The 24,367-nt window shown below is 41.6% G+C and overlaps 1 protein-coding gene across 1 annotated transcript in view; it reads left to right on the top strand.

Moving 5' to 3' along the window:
• Positions 1–17,194, top strand: part of LOC115481952 (UPF0577 protein KIAA1324-like) — a 125,655-nt gene extending 108,461 nt beyond the window's left edge. The window contains exons 20-22 of the mRNA XM_030221444.1: positions 1,423–1,598; positions 2,302–2,467; positions 16,850–17,194. Of these exons, the coding sequence (XP_030077304.1) occupies positions 1,423–1,598; positions 2,302–2,467; positions 16,850–16,918 (411 nt within the window). The 3' untranslated portion in view covers positions 16,919–17,194. The remainder of the gene's footprint in view (positions 1–1,422; positions 1,599–2,301; positions 2,468–16,849) is intronic.
• Positions 17,195–24,367: the final 7,173 nt, after the last annotated feature.

Below are 24,367 nucleotides of genomic sequence, written 5' to 3'. Positions count from 1 at the left end.
ACTCCTCATAAGAGATATTTAAATGTCTTTATTGTATTTCCTCTCTCCCTCTCCCTCTTTCCTTTCTTCTAAAGTATACATATTGAGGTCTGTAAGTCTCTTTCCATATGCTTTATGATGGAGACCATTTATCATTCTATAGCCGCCCTCTGGACCGACTCCATCCTGCTTATATGTTACTGAGGGTGTGGTCTCCAGAATTGTACATAGTACTCTAAATGGGGCCTCACCAGAGATATTATCACTTCCTTTTTCCTGCTGGCCATTCTTCTTCCCATGCACCCAAGAATCTTTTGGCTTTGGCTGTCACCTTTTCTACTTGTTTGTCCACCTTAAGATAAGTCCTTCACCTCCTATACTGTACCACTCCCTCAGGTTTTGTAGCCCAAATTCATGATCCTGCTTTTTTTTTTTTACCATTAAATTTTAGCTGCCAGCCACACTAAGTGGGGAATTTTGTGCAAATTCTGAATGGTGCAGAGTTCCCCTAGAAGTGTCAACTTCTGGTAATGAATCCTTCACCAGGGCCCTCAGCTCAAGTATGTGATGGGGCACATTTTGGAGACAATTTAAAAAAAAAACAAAAAAACACTGTTATATATTTACGCCAGTATGGTGTATGAAGGAACCTTGGTGATTTTGGTAGAGTCTACTTAGTACCCCCAGATTCTCACATTCACATCCACACATTGAAAACTAAGGGGGGGATGCACTAAAGTCGTCGTTAGAGCCATTCTGTACCGAATTCCATAGCGAATCAGTAGGGAACGGCTATGCATGAAGGAAAGGGAATGCAAATGAGCTGCTCATTGCAGCTCACTTGCATTCTCTAATCCTTCGTAAAACTGTCGGATAATCGGCCGGTAGAGCATGCGCAGAGCAGCCAAGCATTATGCTAGCTGCTCTGCGCATGCCAAGAAGTTAAAAAAAAACATCCTTTATGGACGGCCTTGCCCCTCCCCCCCCGCCCGAGTTCGCCGCCGCCGCTCCCCCCTCCTCCTGCATTGAAATCAGAACTTTACACAGCCTTGGCTCCCCTCCCTTCCTTCCTTCCTTCCTTCCTTGAAATGACAGCTTCCCTGCCATCCTCCGCCCTCCCCTGTGGCCCCGCCCCCCCCGAGGTCATTGCCACCACCGCTCCCCCCTCCTTCTGTCACCGGGCCCTCACAGCGCCTCTCACCTCCGTGTGAAGGCGCTGCACCGGCAACAACAGCTGATCGCCTCTCCAGACCTCCTTCCTTTCCTCCCTGGCCCGCCCTCGTCTGACGTAAGTGGCGGGCCAGGGAGGAAAGGAGGGAAGTTAATGGCTCGTAAAGTTTAGTGCGTCTGGCTCTAAGAAAGAAAGTTAGAAAGTTCCCTAACAATTGGCAGTTAAGAAGTGCCTCTGAAATTAACATAAGCTTGCCTGCTTCTTCCCTGTAGAAAACCACTTATGTGTGGCGGGAGCCCAGACTTTGCAAAGGAGAGGTGTTGCCTGAACAGACAGTGAGCATCTGTAAAAGCATGGATTTCTGGCTGAAAGTTGGTATTTCTGCAGGCAGTTGTGCAGCCGCCCTGCTCACAGTGATGACATGCTACTTCTGGAAGAAGAACCAAAAGTGAGTACCACACACACAGATCTGATATCTGATGACTGCCTAATTATCTGAAGACTTTATCACCAAAAATGTTGGTATAAGCTGGATTTAATTCAAGGTGAAATGAAAGAGCTCATATTGCATTGATATAGCCAGCCAAATATTTTACACCAATATTTTTATTTCAGTACTTTCAGTCTTTAAAGGGTTCTGTTACTAAGGTATGCTAACATTTAGCACACACTAACGATTAGGAATATAATGGGCGTCTTACCATTTAGTGCGCGCTAATAATTAGCATGTGCTAAATCCATTAACTCACAGTAGTGAAAGGACCGGATCCATACAGCCAATAATTTGTATGTTCTGTTATTTCCTTGTGCACAAAACCAAGTCAAACCTTAGCCAAGGATTACTGTAATCTTTGGAGGATAGACAGCAGTGTTGCACAAACACAAGTGTGTATGATCTGTTCCACAGTGTACAGTCCTGGGCTTTAGCAGATGCGGATCATGTATTCCTTTTCCTCGCTATGAGAACAAAGTTAGAAACCCAATAAAACTGAGGTGATGGGACAGAGAAATCATAGAACAGGCACAGACTAACAAGTTGGTAGACTCTTCCATGCAAAGGAATATTTCTCATGATATGAATGTTAACCATATTCTTATGCGCATTTGGTTTCATATGCTTCACTGTATAATCATATAATTTTTGCCTTTAGGTTAGAGTACAAGTACTCCAAACTGGTGATGAATGCTACATCCAAAGATGGAGATCTGCCAGCTGCAGACAGCTGTGCCATCATGGAAGGTGAAGACGTGGAAGATGATCTGATATTCACAAGCAGAAAATCTCTGTTTGGGAAGATAAAGTCATTCAAAACAAAGGTAGCTCCATTCTTCCTATCCCTTCAGATGGCATTGTCTGCATACGAACGTCTCCAAAGGAAAGCCAACTTTCTATAGCAGCCCTTTCCAAAAGAGAGTAGTGTGGGCAGATGTTGCTAGGGGAGATAAGAATGAATTCCATAAATAAACATTCAGTTCTATTTCCTGATATTACATTTATGCTTAAGTTTATTTATTTTAAAATATTTGTAGTCTGCTTATCACAACTTTCTAAATGGAGGAAAGGTTAAAACATCAAACATAAAGCAGGTAAACAAGTAGACAAATTATTGATAACAATACAATTTAAATTGTAAAGCAATCAAACCCTACACAAAAATAGATTAAATAGCGCCTGCTCGATCCTTTAAAGAAATTTCAGCACATTTGAAGAAATACTGGAAGGGAGTTCCACTTCAAGGAACACCTTTAAGAATGGAACCAAGAGAAGAGCATGTTGAGTAGACTATAGCAACCCAACAGGAGCATGTGGATGTATAACTGATTGCTAGTACACAGGGGTGTTCAGGGCCTATCGCCTGGGGAAGGGAGGAGCAGCAGGGCAGTTTGGCCTAGGCCTCACACTGAAAAAGGGCCTCCATCTGGAAAAAAATATTTGTTTAGGGGTAAATGTTCAAATGGCAGAGTTCAGCGTTTCTTTGGCTACCGGAGGTGTTATGCTAGAATACTCAGTGCCGGGTCATTTCCGGGCACCAGCATTGAATATCCAGGAATATGTGGTGGGCTTTCACTTATTCAGTGAAGTGCAATTTCCAGTTCTTAAGGACTATATTCTATATATAGCACCTGAAAAATTGGCAACAACAATATTTTCGCCTAGGTGTATTCTGTAAACTGCATGGTTTATAGAATATTCCTTGCCGGTTTATAGAATATGCCTAGCGGCCATGCATGCGCCTAAATCTAGTCATGTCCATTTATGCCAAGTAAAACTTGGTGTAAATACTAGCTCCTAAATTTAGTCATGGAGCAGGTGTATTATATAACCATGTGCATAGATTTTCGGAATGTCCATAGCCCGCCCATTCCACACCCCCTTTTCAGCAGCGTGCATTAGAATTTACGTGCACCACTTCACAGAATACACTTAGCAAGTTGTGTGCGTAAATTCTAATTAATGCCAATTTGTGTCAATATTTGCTTAAGTGGCAATTATCGGCAGTGATTGGCTTGTTAAGTAATTAAATTGCGCACACAAATCCAGAATCTGACCAGAATGACATGCACAACCTAAGTCGCACTACATAGAATCCGGGGGTAATCACATAAGTGAAACTGGGCAGTCCTGTTTGTCCAGATAACTTATGCAGTTCAGTGCTGGATATCAGCACTTAACCGTCTGTCTCTGGATTGCCCACAATTAGCTATGAGTTTGGTGGTTATTGTTGATATGCAGGGCACTATCTGGTCAAGTCCCACTGAATATCAGTGGATAAACCCACACAAGCAATTTAACTGGTCAGGAGCCTCTCCTGCCTGGTTAAATTGTTTTGAATATCAACCCCTTAATATTTTTGTTAGCCAGACTTGAAATTAATTTAGCTACTTGATTCTTCCTTAATTATAAACATCTTTGTATACTTCTACAGCTAAAAAGCTGCCTCAAGTGCTTCTATATCAGTCTCTTTTTTTAATAATGATTTTCAGGACTCTGGGGCTTCCTAATTTGCCCTGGCCTGGGCCTCTATGATTCTCTGAAAGGCCCTGGAGGCAGTACCATGATATGCTTTAAAAAATGTAGAACCAGCAATTTAAACTGATTATGTGCAGCTTGCCAAGAGAGAGAGAGAGTAATATGTTGAAAGTGTGCATGTCCAGCAAGCATATGAGCTGCCACGATTGAAGCATTCAAATGGTTGAAGTTGATAGACAATATATATAACACTGCAATAGGTCAAACATAATGGCTGCAATGCAGCACTGTATGAAAATCAATGGAGGAAGCAAGCGTTAATTTTAACCTATGTGAAATTTGAAAAAAGCAGCTTTGAATCACATTCCAGATCTGTGGCTTCATATACAATTGCCAAGCTGCAGCAAAAGGTGGCCTGCGCTGGCATTGGTGCATGTTTTTTGACGTGCGCCAAGGCCACCTTTGCAGCCGGGTAAAAGGTAGATCTTACTTTTCTGCAGGAAATGGCTGTGCAGCAAGTAAGCATTTACTGCGTGGCCATTTTAGGGGGGGAGCCCTTACCGCTACCCATTGAGGTGGCAGTAAGGGCTCCAGCACTAACCCTGCGGTAACTGGGCAGCACATGGCACTGCCAGATTACCACCGGGTACACACCGGCACTACAAAAATAAATATATTTCATATTTTTACCGCGGTAGTTCCTTTTTTATCGAGCGGTAAGCCCATGTTGGGCCTGTCGCCACTTTGTAAAAGGGGTCCTATAAGTCTATGATAACTCCAAGATAGACATCTTTACAGATAGGAATAGCACAAGTACTAACTATTGGGTTTTCAGGTGACTCTAAGGAAAGAGTGTAAGTGACAACCAGAACTTCTGACTCTTGTAAATTTAGCAGTGGCTGATGGATAGCAATCCAGTTAGAAACATCATTAACACACTCATTTGTTCTGATAAACACAGAAGTTCCATGACAAAGATCATGATGTCATCAGCCTAGAGCCTAAATAAAACCGTTTCTGTAATACACAATAGAAGGTGTGTGCATACATTACTGGACGCACAGTGGAGTTTGGTGCAGAAGTTAACATTTGTGGTACACATGGGTGCACAGTAATAAATAAAATCCTAAATCCTAATAAATAGGTATTTCTCCACAATGCACAGAAATAAATAGGGGGTTTTAAAGCATGCACAATGCAAGGAATTTACTGCAGCGTAGAAAGGTTAATCAAGAGGATTTAATGGCAGTTTCGGGGATTTAATGCAATTAAGTGCCTGCAACTTTAAAAGACAGAACATGTCTGAAGAAAATAAGTGTGCCAGCACATATCTGCACATGAACCGGAAGGTTGTTCTGCACATAAGTATTAGCCTCACAAAACTATGTGTGTGAAAGTTTTTGTGAGGCTAATATTTATGCGCAGAGTAACATCCTGGACCATGCGCAGATGTGCACATTGAAGCCACCCGTACCACAAAACCTTTGTGCGCATGTGTCCAGTAGGCTTTTCCTGATCTGCGTACAATTTCTGTGCACTTTGAATGTGCATCTCATTAGTTTACTGCATCGCTGCAGAATATATGCACATTAATATTGCAGTAAAAGCCGTGTGCTCAGCCATTGGCACATAGCTCTACTGCATGGCTTTCTGTGGTAGAGCTGTGGAGGAGTAGGCTAGTGGTTAGTGCAGTGGACTTTGATCCTGGGGAACTGGGTTCAATTCCCACTGTAGCTCCTTGTGACTCTGGGCAAGTCACATAGCCCTCCAATGGCCCAGGTACAAATAAGTATCTGCATATACTACGTAAACCGCTTTGAATGTAGTTGCAAAAAATACCACAGAAAGGATATCAAGTCCCATTTCCCTTCCCTTCAGCAGCAACCTGTCTAGCTGTCATGTTGACAGCAGAGGGCAGTATTATATAAGAAATCATGTTGTGACTTAGGACTCACTAGCACACGCTACATTCTGACAGTACAATCAATCACAGTTTATTAGAACACTCAATAAAAATATAAACTTGGAGCTATCAAAGCCAACGGCCTGTCTAGTACCCCAGCAGTCCTGTCTCTATTTATATTTTATGCAAGGTTTTGCAATGAACTGAGATAGGTTATAGTGTTCTCTGTGCAGCTGTGTCATAGAGCTTTAAAGCTGGGCTCTGGGCTCTTCCAGAATGCAAGGGAGCTTTTCTTCCCTCACATATGTCATCTGTTGGGCCACATTTTCACCTAGTAGCCTCTCATTTAAATGTACTCTGGTTCAGTCAGTGGAATACCTTGCTAGGATAGTGATGGGCTAGAGAGAGTTCTTCAGGGGACAAATGGACAAATAGATACTGTGAGGAACTTAGTATATCTAAAGCTCTTAAAATAAAATGTAGGTTAGTTTAGTTTAATAAGAACTCGATAGACTGCCCTTCTGTTACTATATCAGAGTGATGTACAGTCAACCCAAATTTTACAAATATCACAATCACTATAAAACAAGTTCACTCTCTGCCCCAGTTCATGGCACAGCCAACCCTTACAACCTTCTTGCCTTCACACCTAACTACCCTAAAATACATACTTCTTAATATGTCTATCGGTACTCCAAATAGTCATGAAACTGGAGCCATACTTGGGAGAGAAAGCCATGTTTTACTTGGTGTTGAAAGGATATATGATTTAATTTGTTCCATACTTCTAATGGTAGAGAGTTGCGTTGATGAGGTCCAAAATAGCTAAAGGCCCTCAGCTGAAACTAGATGGACTAAAGAAGGAGGGCGGGGGAGGAAGCCATTAACAGAGCCTACTGGGAGGGCCAAAGGTGCACCAAAGGGGCATAGTTCTCAACAATGGGCTACCGTTAAGATGTGTTATTTTTCCACTAATTCATGCTATTATAGCATAGATCCCAGTTTATACAATGAGACCTAGTTACTAATAACTGGGCTTAACAGTAAAATAACATATCTTAACGGTAGCCGAATTTGATAACTTCCCCCCAAATTAGCAGTCTCCAATGAGACACTTAAAAATCAAAGACAGGAGTTAAATTTTATCCTATACTCTACTGGCACCCCCTGCAGTTACAGAAGAGTCGATGAGACATGATCACATCATCCCAACCTTGTCACAGTATTTTGGACCAGTTCTAGTCTATTCCAGATAATTTTAAGAAATCCAAAATATGCTAAATTACAATAATCTATGATAGTTGCTAGAGCATAGACATCATATATAAATCCTTGAGGTCTAGATAGAATTTAAGTTTGGCTTATTGACCTAAGATGAAAGAATGGAAGAAATGTATTGCTAGTGCAATAAAAAAAGGTGGTATATTATTTTCTTTTCTATGTTTTGATTTATTTCTATTTATTGTCCATGCAGAACAATCCTACATTAAATTTAAGAAGATATTAAAGACACATTATTTTACTCTGGCTTTTCTGCCTAACATTTGCTGGAACTCTGGTTGCAGCACTGTTACTCCTTTACTGTGGCATCATATATGGTCCTGTCTCCATTTGGGTTGTGTCTTATTGTAATTATCTCTTCTTATGTTTTGAATTTTTAAATTCTGCCATAGTGGTTTTTCCTACTCATTGTTCTTTTATCTTTATGTATACCTCTTAGGTAACCACACTTTCTAAGTAGTAAATCAAATAAATAAACTATAAAACTAAAGAAATGCTGTCATTCAAAAATGATAAAAGTGCCTTTGGGTTTACTTAGTGAATCCCAAATGGCTTATAACATAATAAATTACAAGATAGTAAAAACAGTTATAAATATCAAAATACAATGCAAGTTTTCATTTACCACCAGCACTGAACTAACAAGCAAAAGATCTGAAGCTTTCTTTTTTCCATTGGGCCAATTCACATTTTCCCTCAAAGAAAAACTCAGTTCCTTTGAGTTTCCTTTGCTTTTTAGACCCAGTAGTTTACAAGTGGTATCTGTTCAAAGGTCTAACATGCTTGGCTCTTAAATACAACGTGGTGGTGAGTTTATTAGAATTTGTGAAATGTTTTGTATACTTTGCTATATCTGTGCTTAAATTAGACAGAGAATGGCTGGATTTCTCTGTAGCCCTACCTCTGGACTGCTCTGTGCATAACTTTGGCCAGATAGCAATTTGCACAGCTAAAAGTTAGTGCATAAAAGTGGAATTTTTTTCTAAACACTTGTGGTCAGCACCTTTGATGACCACACAAGTGCTGATGAATATTGAGCCCTAGATGTTAAAGTCCACAGGGGTGCATACTTTCATTTTGAAATTTAGGGGGGAAGTTATCAACATGGGCTACTGGTAAGACATGTTATTATATTGTTAATAGGGACTTTGCCCTATTATTATATAGAGTCAGACTCTCAACATTACAATAAGTTTGGGCAGCTTATGCCACATGAGTCTGTGATTAGAGTCCATCTCCAGCTCTCCTATGGCCCATACCTTAATTAAGGGTTGCCTTGCCTTTCTGTTAATTAAAAAAAAGAAGTTTTAATCCCTCAACCCCCCCCCCCCCCTGTAGATCCAGCCTGTTTTCAGAACTGCCATTGTTTACCCTCTTTTTGGTTAGAAGAGAAGCTAGTGAGTCCCATGTGTGGCTATGGTGAACTGTTTGCCTTCAGAGAAAGCAAAGTTGCTTATTTTTAATACCTGAACAGCTGTTTTCTGAAGAGAGCAGTTCACTAATGACACAGTCCCTCCCTCCTTCAGGAGTTAGGCTTTTTAACTTAATTATAGAACCCAGGAACATCCAGACTTGCCGAGAAGGACCTTCTCAACATGTTGTTACTATTTCAACATCACTATGAGAATTTGATGTGGTCCTGGTTTTCTAACTTTTGTCCTAGTGCATTTTGACCCTTACAGTCCTGTTTGCTGTATGGAAAATTGGAACTTTATGGGCCATAATGTCATAAGATAGGATTTAGAGAACATGCACTGGCCCAGAGTCTCATGGTGACATGGAATTGGGTTGGCAAAAGCACGGAGTGGAGGAGTGGCCTAGTGGTTAGGGTGGTGGACTTTGGTCCTGGGGAACTGAGGAACTTAGTTTGATTCCCACTTCAGGCAGCTCCTTGTGACTCCGGGCAAGTCACTTAACCCTCCATTGCCCCATGTAAGCCGCATTGAGCCTGCCATGAGTGGGAAAGCACGGGGTACAAATGTAACGAAAAAAAAAAACAAAAAAAGTTTTATTAGTAACCTTTGGACCTTTTTCCCTTTCCCTCCTTCACATGCTGGCGAGAACAAGTCCCATTACCCTTCCTCTTCCTTGGTTACTTCAGACCCAGTTCATAGTTATGATCTCTCTCATAGCTTTTGGAACTTGTTTGGGTTGTCATCTCAAGTCAATTCTGTACATTGAGAGTTAATGTGTTAATGATAGAACAACCAATATATGCAGCAGATACAGTCTTCTAAAATGGAAACTGTGAAAACTATTTGTATTACTGTAAATTCTTTTAATCCAGATGTTTATTTCCCTGTAGGCGGCTCGTAAATATTCAGCCCTTGAAGAGTACCTAGCAGCCAGTCATCGCTAAAATTAAAGGAGGCGCCGTGCAGGTAGATAGTACATAGGTAAAAGTCCATGGCATCATAAGACAAGTGCAGACAGTTTACCTAGAAATGCATTACACAAAGCAGTTTCCCAGAGCATGTCCCTCATCCCATTCCCCAGACTAACCCACAATGTACTGTTTAATTAGGAATAACCTTCTCTGTGAGCTGGCTCCAAACTCTTTCTAGCTCATCATGACTTTTCTGTTCCTATTGGTGTACCCTACTCTCCCTGTTACTATGCAGCTAAAAATAAATGATTTATTAATTCATCTTTGTGTTGAAAGACTTTTTTGGGAACAAGCAGGATACATGAACCCATCTAATGGAGCCCAAGGCAATCTGTGTTGACATCCGTTAATTTTTTTTTTTTTTGCCATCAGGCCACTGGATTTCACTCTATTTTTCTACTGGTGTCTCAGAATCAGATACGGACCCTCCTTAGCTATGCCACCTGACAGAGAGCAACATCTAGAGGTCTTTGTGGCAGTTAAGAGCAAAAGAAAAAGCTATTTTGTGCATCAGCATTAGTAGCATCAGCTCCCAAGGGACCCAGAGCTGTATTGAATACTGAGGATGCATTGGCTTCAAGGAAACATCAGTCAAGGTTGAGCATTGATTAGGGGCCATTGGGACTGACCATCATCAATATTTCATCCAGTGCATGCAAAGGATCCTTCTGCTTCAGTACTGGCATTGAGGATCGTGATGCCAAGTGTCAAGTAAAGGCAAAGAAGCACCAACATTGGTCATTTTCAGTGCATGATGCCAAAAGCAGAGAGATCTTTAGATCTTCCATCCCACTTCCCAGGCATCTCCACAGAGAGGACCACTCATCCTTGACAGCATCTGGGGAAAGCAGCAGTCTCTGAGGCTCTGGGTATCCAGCCACCAGTTTGCTTCTCCTTCTACATCCCAAGTGACATTGGTATCAGTAGTCTTTGAGGAGGGCAGGACAGGAAGATCCAGAAAATGCTTAACTCCCATGTAGCAGAGATTTCTATGTTGGCACCAATTACATGAATACTGATACCAAGAGATGTTCAGTCAATCTTGGAGTCTGTGGCACTGTGTGGAGGTATGGTATCGATAGGAAGACATTGAAGGGTGTCATTGTCAGTATAGGATGATCTGATGCCCATCTCCAGTGCATTAGAGGAGGAAGATTCATCACATCTAGCCTGCATCATAGTCTAGACCCAAACAGACAAAAGGAACCGTCACAAAGGTCTTGTTTGCTAGCCATATTTATACTCAGGCATCTCTAACAGATCATTTTTTTGAAACAGAATTTGACTAGTCCTGGCATTCCTCTTGCAGATCTGAAGGCTACTGTGATTGAGAGGGGGGTCTTTCTTAGGTCTGCTCTCCTCCACAGGAGGAAGACCTCTCTTTTACCTGTTTTGTCAAGAATATGGCAAAGACCATTTCATCTAAGTTGTAAAAGCAAAAAAGCATAAATGCTGGACATCCTCCAATTTCTTAACCCTCCCCTCCCCAAAGGAAGGTACAACCGTGCCTATTCATGGCATCGTTCAGGATCTGCAGATCCCTGGAAGGGATGCTCCTACCCTAGATCTTCTTGGGAGGAAAGTTTATCATAACTCTATGCTCACCTCCCACATAACTTATTACCAACAATTCATGGGCAAGTGCATATGAAATATTCTGGATAAGGTAGATTTGTTAAAAGAGTTTTTTCTCAAAAGAAACACGATGACTTGTCAATAATGGACAAAGAGAAGGCATGTGGAAAACACATAGTGAAATTGACCTATGTTATTGAGAAAGCATCAATAGCTTTTGTTAGGGTATTGATTCCAGCAGACTCATAGTTGTGGGCTTTGGACCTCAGATACTATGTGCAGGAATAGCTTGTTGACTTGCCCTACAAGGAAGATTATCTCTTTACAGAAAAACAATTAAAGACCATTCTTCAACGCTTTTGACATTCTCTGCAACTACTTCAACCAGGAGGTACATGAGAATAGTACCTTGGAGACACTTCTATCCACCACATTTTAATCCTCTGACCCCTCACTTCAACATCAACAGGGCCTTCACTCTCTCCTGAGATGGTCCAAAAGCTATAGCCAGCTCCCCAACCAAAACCTGGGACAGAGTTCTGATTGGATCCAAGCAGACATCACCAGTATTCCAGTGTTTCTTCTGGATAACTTTCCTGTCAGTAAAAGCTAAGATTGTACATAAACTGTTGACTCTACAGTGGAGTCTCACTTATCCAATGTTCTGGATTATCTGACATCCCTAGACAGTGTCACAGCATTGCCATTTAGATGTGCACCAGTTTTTCTCCCTCTTTTCTGGCATTGCGTGTAGTTAAAAGGCAGCAGTGCTAGTAGTGGTGTAGCCAGACAGTCATTTTTGAGTGGGCCTGAGCACAAAATTTTCTCTCTGCCACCCTTTCTCACCCCACTCTCCACCCCTCCCATAGCACCTCCCAACTCAAAATACACTTTAGCTCATGAGGATCCCCAAGCTCTGTCAGCTGAAGACTTAAGATGGCCAGAACTCCCTTTTACCAAGCTTGGCAGGTAGCAGCAGCAGCAACAACAACTCCTTGAGCCACTGATGCTGGCACCCCAAGCATGCTTAGTTATTGGTGGCTCAAGGACGTTGCTGCCGTCTATCAAGCTTAGTTTTCGCTGCCTTCAGAGGAGGTCCTCAGCTGATGGGGCTTGGGGATTCCCACCAGGAGTGGCCTAGTGGTTAGGGTGGCGGACTTTGGTCCTGAGGAACTGAGTTCCCACTTCAGGCACAGGCAGCTCCTTGTGACTCTGGGCAAGTCACTTAACCCTCCATTGCCCCATGTAAGCCACATTGAGCCTGCCATGAGTGGGAAAGCGCAGGGTACAAATGTAACAAAAATAAAATAGATACTATTGGAGGTTCTATATGGAATGTTGCTACTATTGGAGATTCTACATGGAATGTTGCTATTCCACTAGCAACATTCCATGTAGAAGGCTGCGCAGGCTTCTGTTTCTGTGAGTCTGACGTCCTGCACGTACGTGCAGGACGTCAGACTCACAGAAGCAGAAGCCTGTGCGGCCACATGGTTAGGGTGGTGAACTTTGGTCCTGAGGAACTGAGTTCGATTCCTACTTCAGGCACAGGCAGCTCCTTGTGACTCTGGGCAAATCACTTAACCCTCCATTGCCCCATGTAAGCCACATTGAGCCTGCCATGAGTGGGAAAGCGCAGGGTACAAATGTAACAAAAATAAATAAATAAACTCAGCAAGGGTCAGGGCTGGCATTAGACATGGTAGGGCCCAGGGCAGAAAATAAAGAAGCCCCCCCCCCCCGAAAAAAATTCTGTCCTTCCTACCTCCCCTCCAATCTCCCCACCTGCCATTACAATCACACCAATAGACTCTTACCAAATACAGAATCTCCCCACTCCACCCTACATCCAAAAATTATCCCTCTCTCTCCCCCCTTGCAGCATCTCTCCCTCTCTCCCCTCCCATGTCCAACAATTATCCCTTTCTTCTACCCACCCATGCAGCATCTCTCCTTCTCTCCCTCCTCTCCACTCCCATGCACGACCATTTTCCCTCTCTCCTACTCCCTGTGCAGCATCTCTCTTTCTCATCCCCACCCCAACTTCCAAAAATTTTTCCTCTTACCTGCCCTACAGTATCTCTCCTTCTATCCCTCCTGTCCACCCCCCCCCCCCCCCCAACATCTTTGAAAGGGTCACCTGCAGCGTGTATGAATTGCTGCTGCTGCTGGCTGATTCAGAGGTCTTCCCTCTGCTGCATTCCTCCGAGCAAATTGTGTCAGAGTTGGGGGGGGGGGGGGCAGGGGAGGAGAGACAGCAGAGGGAAAGCTTCCAGGTCAGCCAACAGCAGCAGCAGCAATGATTCTTACACACTGCCGATAACCCTTTGAGCAGGCACAGAAAGAGATTAAAAAACAGGGGCAAGAACCTAGCATGCTAGGTAAGATTCTTGGGCACAATAACTTTGTAAACTCATTTTACTGATTCCTGTTTTGAAACACACATTCAGTATGCCTCTCTTTTATCTTTCATCCACTTTTTCTGTGTTATTCAGCTTTTCAATTATCTCACCTATCAGTCCTGTTTATGTCAGATAATCGAGACTCTACTGTATAACCTCACACCCTTGGATTCTGAGCATAACTCGCACAGATACAGACTACACTCTATTGGAAAACCTCTCAGCAGTAGAATGTACTGTTAAAGGAACCTGCTCCCTTTTGAGCACCAGGGGGAAGAGGGTAAGGAATTGATTTCAAGTACATCCTAAAACCAAAGAAAACAGGGGGCCTTTGTTCAAGGTGCTTAGGATTAGTATGATTATTCTTATTGGGATCTAGCTTACACCTTTTCAGTAGTAGTTGAAGGTTAGTTACATTCAAGCTTTGTACATATTTCCTTATCCCTGGAGGGCTTACAATCTAAAATTATACCTGAGGAGGTGGAGGGTTAAGTGACTTGCCCAAGGCCACTGGCTTTTTTGATTCTCAGCCCACTACTCTAGTCACTAGACTCACCGAAGTTCTTGTAAAGGTGGTTTCCCAAGGCATCCTAATCCCCTTTTCTCCAAAATCTGAGTCTGGCTGTGCTTCCTGGATCTAAAGGAAGCTTATATTATACTGTATGAAGATACATCCAAGTCACAGGAAGTATCACAGATTCATAATAGGAAAACACCACCTGAAATATTACATACTGCCCATCATCCGACTGTGAGCACCCTGTGTATTCACAAACTGCCTGCCTGTGGTTGTAGGACGCCTATGCAAATTAGAGGTGGATGTTTTTACCTGCCTTAATGATTGGTTGGTCAAGAGCACATTTCAGGAAGAGGCAACAGAATCCAGTTCATCAAAAACTACTTTCTGCAAGAAAAGACATACTGAAACCACGGAAGAAGTGTGCCCCCTCTCTTCCACAGTCAAACAGAATCGAGTACTAGTACTACTACTTATTTCTACAGCACTACTAGATGTATGCAGCGCTGTACACAAAACACGCTCAACAGAAATGATTACAATCTATTCAAGACAAGCAATCAAGAGAAATACTGCATTAGGGAGTTATTTATTACGAGCATGATTAAAACAAATATGAATACTGAACAGGTTAATAGGGGGTTGAGTTAAAAGCAGCCTTGAAAATGTAGGCTTTTAGCCTAGATTCGAATATGGCCAGAGATGGAGCATGACCTACAGACTCAGGAAGTCTATTCCAGGCACATGGCATAGTAAGATAAAAGGAACAGAGTCTAGAGTTGGCAGTGGAGGAGAAGGGTATAGATAAGAGTGACTTCTCTGGGAGAGGGTGTAGACAGAGATAAGAGAGGCGAGATACTGAGAAGCTGCAGAATGAATGCACTTGTAAGTCAGCAAGAGGAGTTTAAACTGTATATGGAAATGGATAAGGAGACAGTGAAATGACTTGAAGAGAAGGGTTATATGAGCATAGCGACACAGGCGGAATATAAGTTGTACAGCAGAATTTTGAACAGATTGAAGGGCAGAGAGATGATTTAGTGGGAGACCTTTGAGAAGTAATCTAAGCTGATGAGTGTGGGTAAGGGTTTTGATACTGTGCTCAAAAAGGAAGGGATGAATTTTGGTGATGTTATAAAGAACGAAACAACAGATTTTAGCAGTCCATTGAATATGGGCTGAGAAAGAGAGAGAGAGAGAGAAGTCAATGAATCTAATGATCAACTGTATGAGAGGCACACACACGAAGGAGTTGGAAAAAATTTCATGAATCATGTTCTACATGTTTTACCCACTTGTTATTATTTTCAAGTTATCTTCATTTAAAAAATGGCCTGTTGCCAACAAAACAATGTTTGTTGCCTGTTATCAATCTGTTTTTCTTTTGCATTTTACCCTTTTTTGTTAAAGGCAAATTGTAGCTTGGGATTCCCACATGTGAGGATTATGTATCCCTCTTTTTATTAGAGAATGCAACATTGCTCATCTGTAACAGGTGATTTCCGCGGGCTATAGGACATCAGTCCCCCAAAAACCCATCTGCCTCCCTTAGGAATTGTCTTCTCTCAATATTACTGTATATGAAACGCAGGTGGTATGCAGCTGAAATGGGAAATCCTGTACATGCACAATGCATCATTACAGAAAACTCTTTGGGTGCCTAGGTTAAAATGACAGGAAGTTGCCTATTTTGTATGTGCCTTTATAGAATACCAGCAGAAACCCTGCAGAAATTGCCTTTGCTTGAAGGCATAAACATTACACTTGCTCAAGAACAGTTGATTGCACATATTTTGTATAATATGCATGCACATTGTGGCTGTGCCGCATTCCACCCAGACGCTAGCCCTGCACATGTCTACTTTCCAGCTTGCATTCATACTTTTTGCCATAACTTAACTTTATAAGAGCCCGTTTACAACGAAAGAAGTGTTTTATGCATGAAAATGTTTTATGAAATCACGCTTCACAAGCTGTGTAACTTGTACTTTTTCTATGATCTGGCTCTGTCAGATGACATCACGCATTTGTGAGGACTGTTGTTCATGGAGAACATCTAGTAGAGATAAGCAACTTTGCTTTCTTCCCCAGCTTCTGAAGGTGGTTACCTAGGAGATTCAGGTACCCTCATTCATAAAACTTCACTCCTCCTCATCCATTGTCAGAAGGAAGCCATTATAGATAACCTCATGCCTCACTTCTGCCCATCCAGTTTTTACTGTTCATTTCAGGGAGCCAGCACACAGATTCTCAAGTATTTTCTCTGTGTATGCCTGCATTCATCTCCAGGTCATGTCCTACAGTACCTCCTTGTGGCTTAGAGGATGCTTTCTACCTTGGCAGCTCCTGGCTGGCATCTGAAGAGCAGTATTTGACTTCTCTTCCCTTTGAGAAATGGTAGATTTACTATAGGAGCACTACCAGACTAACCTAACACAGCAGCAGAATTCAGCAGATATGCTTGTCAGGATGAGATATTAACCAATTATATTTTACTGTACCATTTTCTGTTCAATGCTTCCTCTCATCCAGTCTGCCTTACAGTATGACTTGTTGATTCTGACTCACCTGCATACAATGTATCTCGTACAGTGCCATAGATCTTGTCAGATTTGTAGAACAGCCCAGTAATAATATATTAAATGGCATTTTTTTGACTTGCAGAGAACATCAGATGGCTTTGATTCAGTACCTCTCAAATCATCCTCGGGAAACACAGATATGGACATTTAAAAAGCTCCCGCACTCCATTCCAACCAGTGACTGCCTCCCTGTCTCCACCACTGTGTCAACACAATTAATGCTGGAAAATTTGTTACTGAGTTTTCTTAAATATCTGCCATTTGATCCCAAATGTTCTTTGTGGCCTTAGGGGATTAAACTTGTTGGTTTTGTATACAGGAGTGTTTTGCAAACAATAATGCCAAATGCAGGTATTTTGTGGACTGAATGAGTGTGTGTATGAAAGTCCAGTCTGTGTTTACTAATATAGATCAAAAGATCCTTATAGCTGCGGCTAGAGCTTTGAGCTTTTTATGACGCTACTGAACCTGTGTGTTTGGGAGACCTCTCTGGTTTCAGGACATTGTTATCTGAAGCAAAAGTAGATTTCAAAAACAGAAAAAAAGGGCAACTCTAGTCAAATAGACTTAATTGAGCATCATATATTTACAGCTGCACCGTGACATATCAGTAGAATCAAAAACACAAAAGTCCAACTATTATTTATACCTGAAAAAAATTCACATTCTCCCTATAGCTCATCAATGTTCTGGCATTCTTGTGCCGCTTCAGGGGTCACAGTTTCCAGAAAATGCCAAAGTCACATTTCAATGTAAATGCTACTCATTCTTTTGCAAAGCAACATTACAATTTTGTCTGACAAATGCCTCAAACATGAGACAATTACCTCAATTATAAAACCATGGACAGAACTCCTTAGAGTAGAGTACTCCGTTGAAAAGGAAAAGGCAATGCCGAGTTCCTGCTTTGATCTGGGAGTCAGAATTCACCAAGGAGAAGGGGTAGTGCTCATTATTTAGGGGTGATGCCTAGTGACAGGAATTAGTGTCATGATTGAAGGGCTTCAGAAGGCTCTTGGGTGCCTGGTGCAGGACCATTACTAAAATAATCAGACCACATTATTGTAAATAAGTGTAAAAAAAAAAAAGTAGTGTATTTAATTTGCATGCCAGAGGCGTTCTGGGGCCTGTGGGAAACCAATGAGGCTGTCAGATGTGCTCCAGGCCATCAGGCCTAGGCTGAGGTAAAATAAACACTGATGGGAGGCAGACTGTATAAAGATACAGACTATGAGGATAAATTGTGGCATTACATTGGTACGCCATGGTCTAAAGGTGATTGGGGTCCTGAAGAGAAGGCAGTTAGTGGGAAGTATCCACGGTCCAGTAAGAGACTGCAAAGGGGATATGATTACCATAATGAGCAGAACTGAGGGTTTGCTTGTTTTTTAATTTGAACCATGCTGTACATCACTTTTGCAGAGAATCTGTTGCTGGGAGGCAGCATGACCTTGCCAATGGAGGTCAAGCTGGTGTGGAACTGATATTTCATTCCTGCAGGGAAATTTTGGTTGTGTTGCTGCAGTCAATGCCAGGGCCATGGAGAGTGGCTGAGGGAGTTGTGAAGGTGGGAAGAAAGGCTTGCATCACGCAGGGGGCTGAGATCACAGGGGTGGGGGGGGGGGGGGACTGCTGTCATTGGCAAACCAAACCCTGCCTGTTTTCATTTGCCAATGACCGAAAATAATTGAGGAAATATCCAGAACCTCTCCTGCCTGGTTAAACCTTTTTCCATATTGGACCCTAAATATTAATTTGGCATATTCATAGCCTGATTCCAGTCATTCAGGGGACAAACAGAGAATAAGACTCTATGTATCATCACCTTGTTGAGCTTTTCTCATCCCCACACCCTCCCCCAGTTGAAAGACTAACTTCAGTGGTGCTTTATAGATTGATGGAGATATGCATCTTGGGAAAAAAATCTTTGTGATATAAGGAACTTAATAAAATAAATTATAATAAACCTGCCAGCTTCCTAATGGCATGAGACTTAAACAGAGCAAAGAAAAGCTAAAGTGTTCAGTGCTGTAACTGAACTGAAGTGTTCAGTGCTGTAACTACAGGAATTATTGGCATGTCTTTAAGAAGTAAAGAAATCTGAGCTAGATGCAGCTTAATTGCTTGTCTGTTACTTGCTCTTTAATTATGCTGGTTCTTGGGATATTCTTTACACAGGGAATCCAACTTTATTCTTCTGGACTTTTATGGATCCCATTGGAATTTTAGTAGTGGTTTGCTATGAAGCCTTAGCTCAGTAACTTTCATTTCTTTAAAGGTTAAAAGCAGTGAGCACTCCTGTCAGCAGCAGGACTGAAAATAGTGAAACAGTTTGCATGCACAGGAATTGTGGATACATATAAGTTGCAAATTTTTTTCTGGTTGTAATTATTCTGCTCTTGTTTTTGTTCCAGTATATGCTCTTATAATGGCAGGACTAACCAGGAACTTGAAGTGGGTGATACTCTACAATGTAAGCAAAAGGATAGTGGGAAATGGATCACGGACTTGATGCTTTAAGGTTTATTGATCCATAGACTCGACACAGTACTGTGTTTCGGCCTGCTTCAGGAGTCTTTTGATAATGAATAGATTACAAAATCGCCAATATCGTGTCTTTTCAATCTTGTAACACAAAGGATGGGTCTTGAAAAATGCCTTTCTAACAATGTTGCAAATGGTAGAAGACATCTGTATCTTCTAATTGTGTAGCTATAACCCTTCTTAAAGCATCAAGTTTGCTTTCCTCATTGCTGGAGTCTGTGGTCTGTTTCCCACAATCCTTTTGCTTCTACTATACTCTGGGGGATTTCAGAGTTCTCCACTCAGGTGGATTTCTGCTCCTGCTCTACAATGAAAATAATGGGCTATAAATGGACTACCAAACTCAGGGTCAAGGCCCTAGAGCTTGATGGTTTCATTCACAAACTGATGAAGCTCCATGCCCTGTTCTAATTTTCAGGGTTAAACTCAGAAATAGGAGAGTACTTTGTTGATGAGCTGTTAGCCATAATCTCTTCTTGGGCTGTTCCTTTTGGGGGGGGGGGGGGGGGGGGGGGGGGGAAACACATCATCAACAAAACAGGCATTTTCTTTTCACTCCAATATATACACCAAAGGAAAACTGCACCAAATTTTTGTTTCATCTTTCACTGTGTATTGTTTACAAATAGCTTGTGATGAAAACAACAAAACCAAAACCAAAAATAAATTGAATAAACAGAGCCTATAAAATCCTCCCCCCCCCCCAAAAAAAAAAAAATTAAAAATGGCTTATTTACTCTTATTCCCCTCCTTTGTCTCTCATCTGGGTCAGAGTTCATTAAACGCATTTCTTAGGACTTCTGAGAAGATGTGAAATGCAATTTTGCATCTGGGTAGAAAGGGAGATGTCTAGGTTGGAACAGGCACCATTTCCTGAGTATTTTACAAAAGGCTCACTGAACATGAAATGTAAGAAAGTTCTGTAAAAAATGAATAGGGACGACATGCCTGCAGGGAACGAACACACACACACCCAAGTTCAAAGTAACGTAGGGGCCTTTTTTACTAGCCTTAACATACACTCAGCGTGCAGGAAAATGCTTATTGCAAAACAAGTTATAACATAATTCTATAAAGGTCGCCAAAAATTACATGTGTAAATTTAGATGCGCTCCTGATTTGCATACAGAATTTATTAGAATAATGAGCCAATTAGTTCCAATAATTGGCATTTTAACAAGCAGTTATTGGCACTAAATAGATTTAATTGGGACTCACATAAAGTTAAGCACAGAATCCATGCCTAAAATTTACATGGAAATGGGAGAGTCATGGGTGTTTTGGGGCATGGTTTTTGAGTTATGTGCATAATTATAGAATAACGGTGCTCCACACATAAATTTAGGCAAGAGCATTTCACCATGTTTTTATTGGTGCAAATGGTGATGCCTAATTACATGCAACCTCTACGCTAAAGTGTTATTCTATAAACCACGCTTATAGAATACCGCTTAAATTTTTTCAGCACCAATTTTTTAGGTGTGATTTATAGAATTCACCCCTAAGTGTGCATTATTTATTTTTCAAAACTATTTTTCAAAGTGGGCGTGCCATGTGGGCATGAAAGTGTTACTCAGGTAGTGCATTAGGATTAGCATACACTACCTGAAAAATGCAGACTTAATGCGGGGGGGGGGGGGGGTACTTAATGCATCTGTAGTAGGAGGTGGTAAGTGCTCCTATGTTAATTATTTACAGTTGCCATCTGCTGTCAACATTAATGCATGACCTGCAAATAACTCCCCTCCCCCCCCCCAAAAAAGCCTGATTTTACTGGTATGTTAAACATGTGCTTAGAATGTGGGAAAGTCCCATATTATAATAGCATGGTCCATCTAGTCTGCAGCATAGCTTAATCGTACAATGTCAACATATAAAACAATGCACCATTATATCCACCCCACACTATGCCTAATTATCAAAGCTTCACAGTTACAATACCTGAAAGCTATTAACATAAACATTTGGATTCTTTTCCAGAATTGCTATAAATGTATGCATATAGACTGTTGACTGTCACTTAACTGAGACTGCTGTTAAAGGGCCCCTTTATCCAAGCCTTGAACTGTCTACTCCTCTAATTCCGTCCATTTTCCTCCATGTTTTGCCCTTGGTCCTCATGTGCTATTCCACTGGCAAATTCTTACAAATTGCAGCCAGATTTGTACCTACTGCTTCACGCTGCTTACATTTCTCCATGTTCTGTCTAAAAATGAGTAGTTAGCTGATTCACCTTTCTTGGAGCAGAGCAAATGCGGATGTATATTTTAAAGTATACCTGTATTACTGTTGGAAATACATGCCCCATTGCAAACTGCATGCTGCAGATCTATCTACACCTGTTAAATAATGGTTTTCTAAATAATTACTGGCATTAAGGGCCAGATTCTATATAAGGCACCTAAAAAATCTGTGCAGTAAACATTTCCACCTAAGCATATTCTGTAAGTGGTGCCTAGATTTAGAGGCACTATATAGATGTCAGGAAGTATTTTTTCACGGAGAGGGTGGTGGACGCTTAGAATGCCCTCACGCGGGAGGTGGTGGAGATGAAAACGGTAACTGAGTTCAAACATGTGTGGGATATGCATAAAGGAATCCTGTGCATAAGGAATGGATCCTCAGAAGCTTAGCTGAAATTGGGTGGCGGAGCAGGTGGGGGGAAGAGGGGTTGGTGGTTGGGAGGCTAGGATAGGGGAGGGCAGACTTATACGGTCTGTACCAGAGCCGATGATGGGAGGCGGGACTGGTGGTTGGGAGGCGGGAAATACTGCTGGGCAGACTTATACGGTCTGTGCCCTGAAAAGGACCGGTACAAATTCAAGGTAAGGTATACACATATGAGTTTGTCTTGGGCAGACTGGATGGACCATGCAGGTCTTTTTCTGCCGTCATCTACTATGTTACTATGAATATGCTTAGTCGATATTATAGCGCCTAAAAGTAGGTAAATCTATTTACACCAATGAAAACGTAGAAATCGCTGCGCATAGATTTACACACACTGGGCCATGTTCTATAACAGCATGCATAAAGTTTGGAACGCCCTACCTATAACCATGCCCCTTTATGCCTGCACACATTAAAATGTAGATGCAGTGCGTTACAGAATACGCATAGGGATTTGTGCACTTAAATTATAATTATTGCCAAATAGTGCTCATTATTTATTTATTTATTAATTTGTTACATTTGTACCCCGCATTTTCCCACCTATTTGCAGGCTCAATGTGGCTCACATAATACCATAAAGGCGTTCACCAGGCGGTAGATAACAAATATAGGTTGCATAGTGGTCGAATGAGGTAGGTGTGTGTCAGACACCTTGCAGGTCGAAAGGGGATGAAGATTGTATATTGCTTGTCAAATGCTGTTATCAATGCTGATTGGCTTCTTATGCCAATTAAGTTATGCTTGTTGTTACAGAATATGCTTGGAGTTTGGCACAGAACGTTAGGCATGCGCTATACAGAATCTAGCGGTAAGTGCTAATTAGCAGTTAGTAGTTACATGTGGATCTGCCCTACACCCCTATTCTATAATCTGTGCACCTAACTTATCGCGTGCACAACTCCAAAGGGGACATGGCCATGGGAGGAGCATGGGCGGGTCAGGGAGGTGTTCCCAGGATTTAGGCACGGAATCATAGACTACTGTAATTTCCATGCTTAAGTACCATTAGTTGGGTGCAGGCATAAATGCTCCAATGTTCTGTGCGAAACAATCTTTCTAGAATAGCAGCTTAGCACAGATCATTCCGGCGCCTAACTTTGGTCAACCTATACAGAGTTCCCCCCTCAATGACTTCACTCCTATGATGAAAAAGATAGACATAGAAAAACAAATAAAATGAACGTTCTCGGAAACAAGAAACAATACAAAACCAAAATTGCTGGCTGCCTGTAACAAAACAGTGTTTTTTAAGCCTGTAAACTGCATTATTTATTGAAATGTGTTTCTCTAGTTTGGCCAGCAGATGGTTCGTGTTTATGTTTAAAGTTGTTACAGAGAAATGACTGTTTTTTTTTCTTTAGTCTAACACAGATAGGAAATAAGATGCGGTATACTTTTTAAAACCCAGCTGTGCTGGGGATAGACCCTCTAAGTGGCTGCGGGGTAGCCTCAGGCAGGTGGCTAGGCATTTCATAACACTGCCCATCCCTAATTTCAACATGTAAAAGCTGCCCAAACCTTCTAGAACTCCAAGATGTGCTAATTAACAATTCTGTTCCCCTAAAGTCAAAGAACAAAATCTACCCCTAGAATTCTCTGACTTTTTGCATTCACAAAGAACCTTCGAGACACAAATTGAAGAAAGCAGTGACAACCTGGCTTTTTAAACTTTGCATTTGCTCAGCTTTCCCGCTCTGACACACACTGTAATCCCTCCTGCCTTCCTTTTCTCTTTTTCTCCTATGCTGCTTGTTACAGTTGTGATAATAATTTTCCTTTTCTTGATTGAAACTTTTTATTGGTACTGTAAACCACTGAGTGACACCGTTAGTTGTTTTGGCAGTATGTGACACCCTAATAAATGAAATAAAAATGGAGTTTCTTGCTAACCCGCCTAAGCCCTGTTTTCGTTTAGTTCTGGCTGGATGGGGAAATAAATAACTCATAGCTCAGGATGCATAAGGCTGCAAGGTTACATTTTTGTGGCCTGATTAACAAAGGAAATGTGTTGCAGTCCATTTTCCTTTGTTGTGCTTAACCCTCCATTGCCCCAGGTACAAAACAAAAAAAAAATTGTTTGTGAGTCCACTAGGGACAGAGAAAGTGACTGTATATAATATATAATATGTACCACAAAAAAGGCAATATATCAAATCCATGACCCTTACCCTCTCTAACGTTCAAAACCAGTTCCCTTGGGACAAAGTGTGACTTTTGGACAAAGACTCCCTAATTAGCCTGCTGTTGGACATTCAGGTTTATATGGTCTGTCTCTGCTGCTCTTTTTTTTATTTTCCATCGTGTACATTTCTAAAATTGGCTCTTCCTGTTGTACATGAAAACATTTTTTACATATATCTTTCTCAGTGCTGTATGTACTTTA

Source organism: Microcaecilia unicolor, chromosome 12, assembly GCF_901765095.1.
Source record: "Microcaecilia unicolor chromosome 12, aMicUni1.1, whole genome shotgun sequence".
NCBI classification, from domain to species: domain Eukaryota; kingdom Metazoa; phylum Chordata; class Amphibia; order Gymnophiona; family Siphonopidae; genus Microcaecilia; species Microcaecilia unicolor.
Note: the sequence above shows the minus strand (reverse complement) of the source record. Positions and strands in the feature narration are given on the sequence as shown.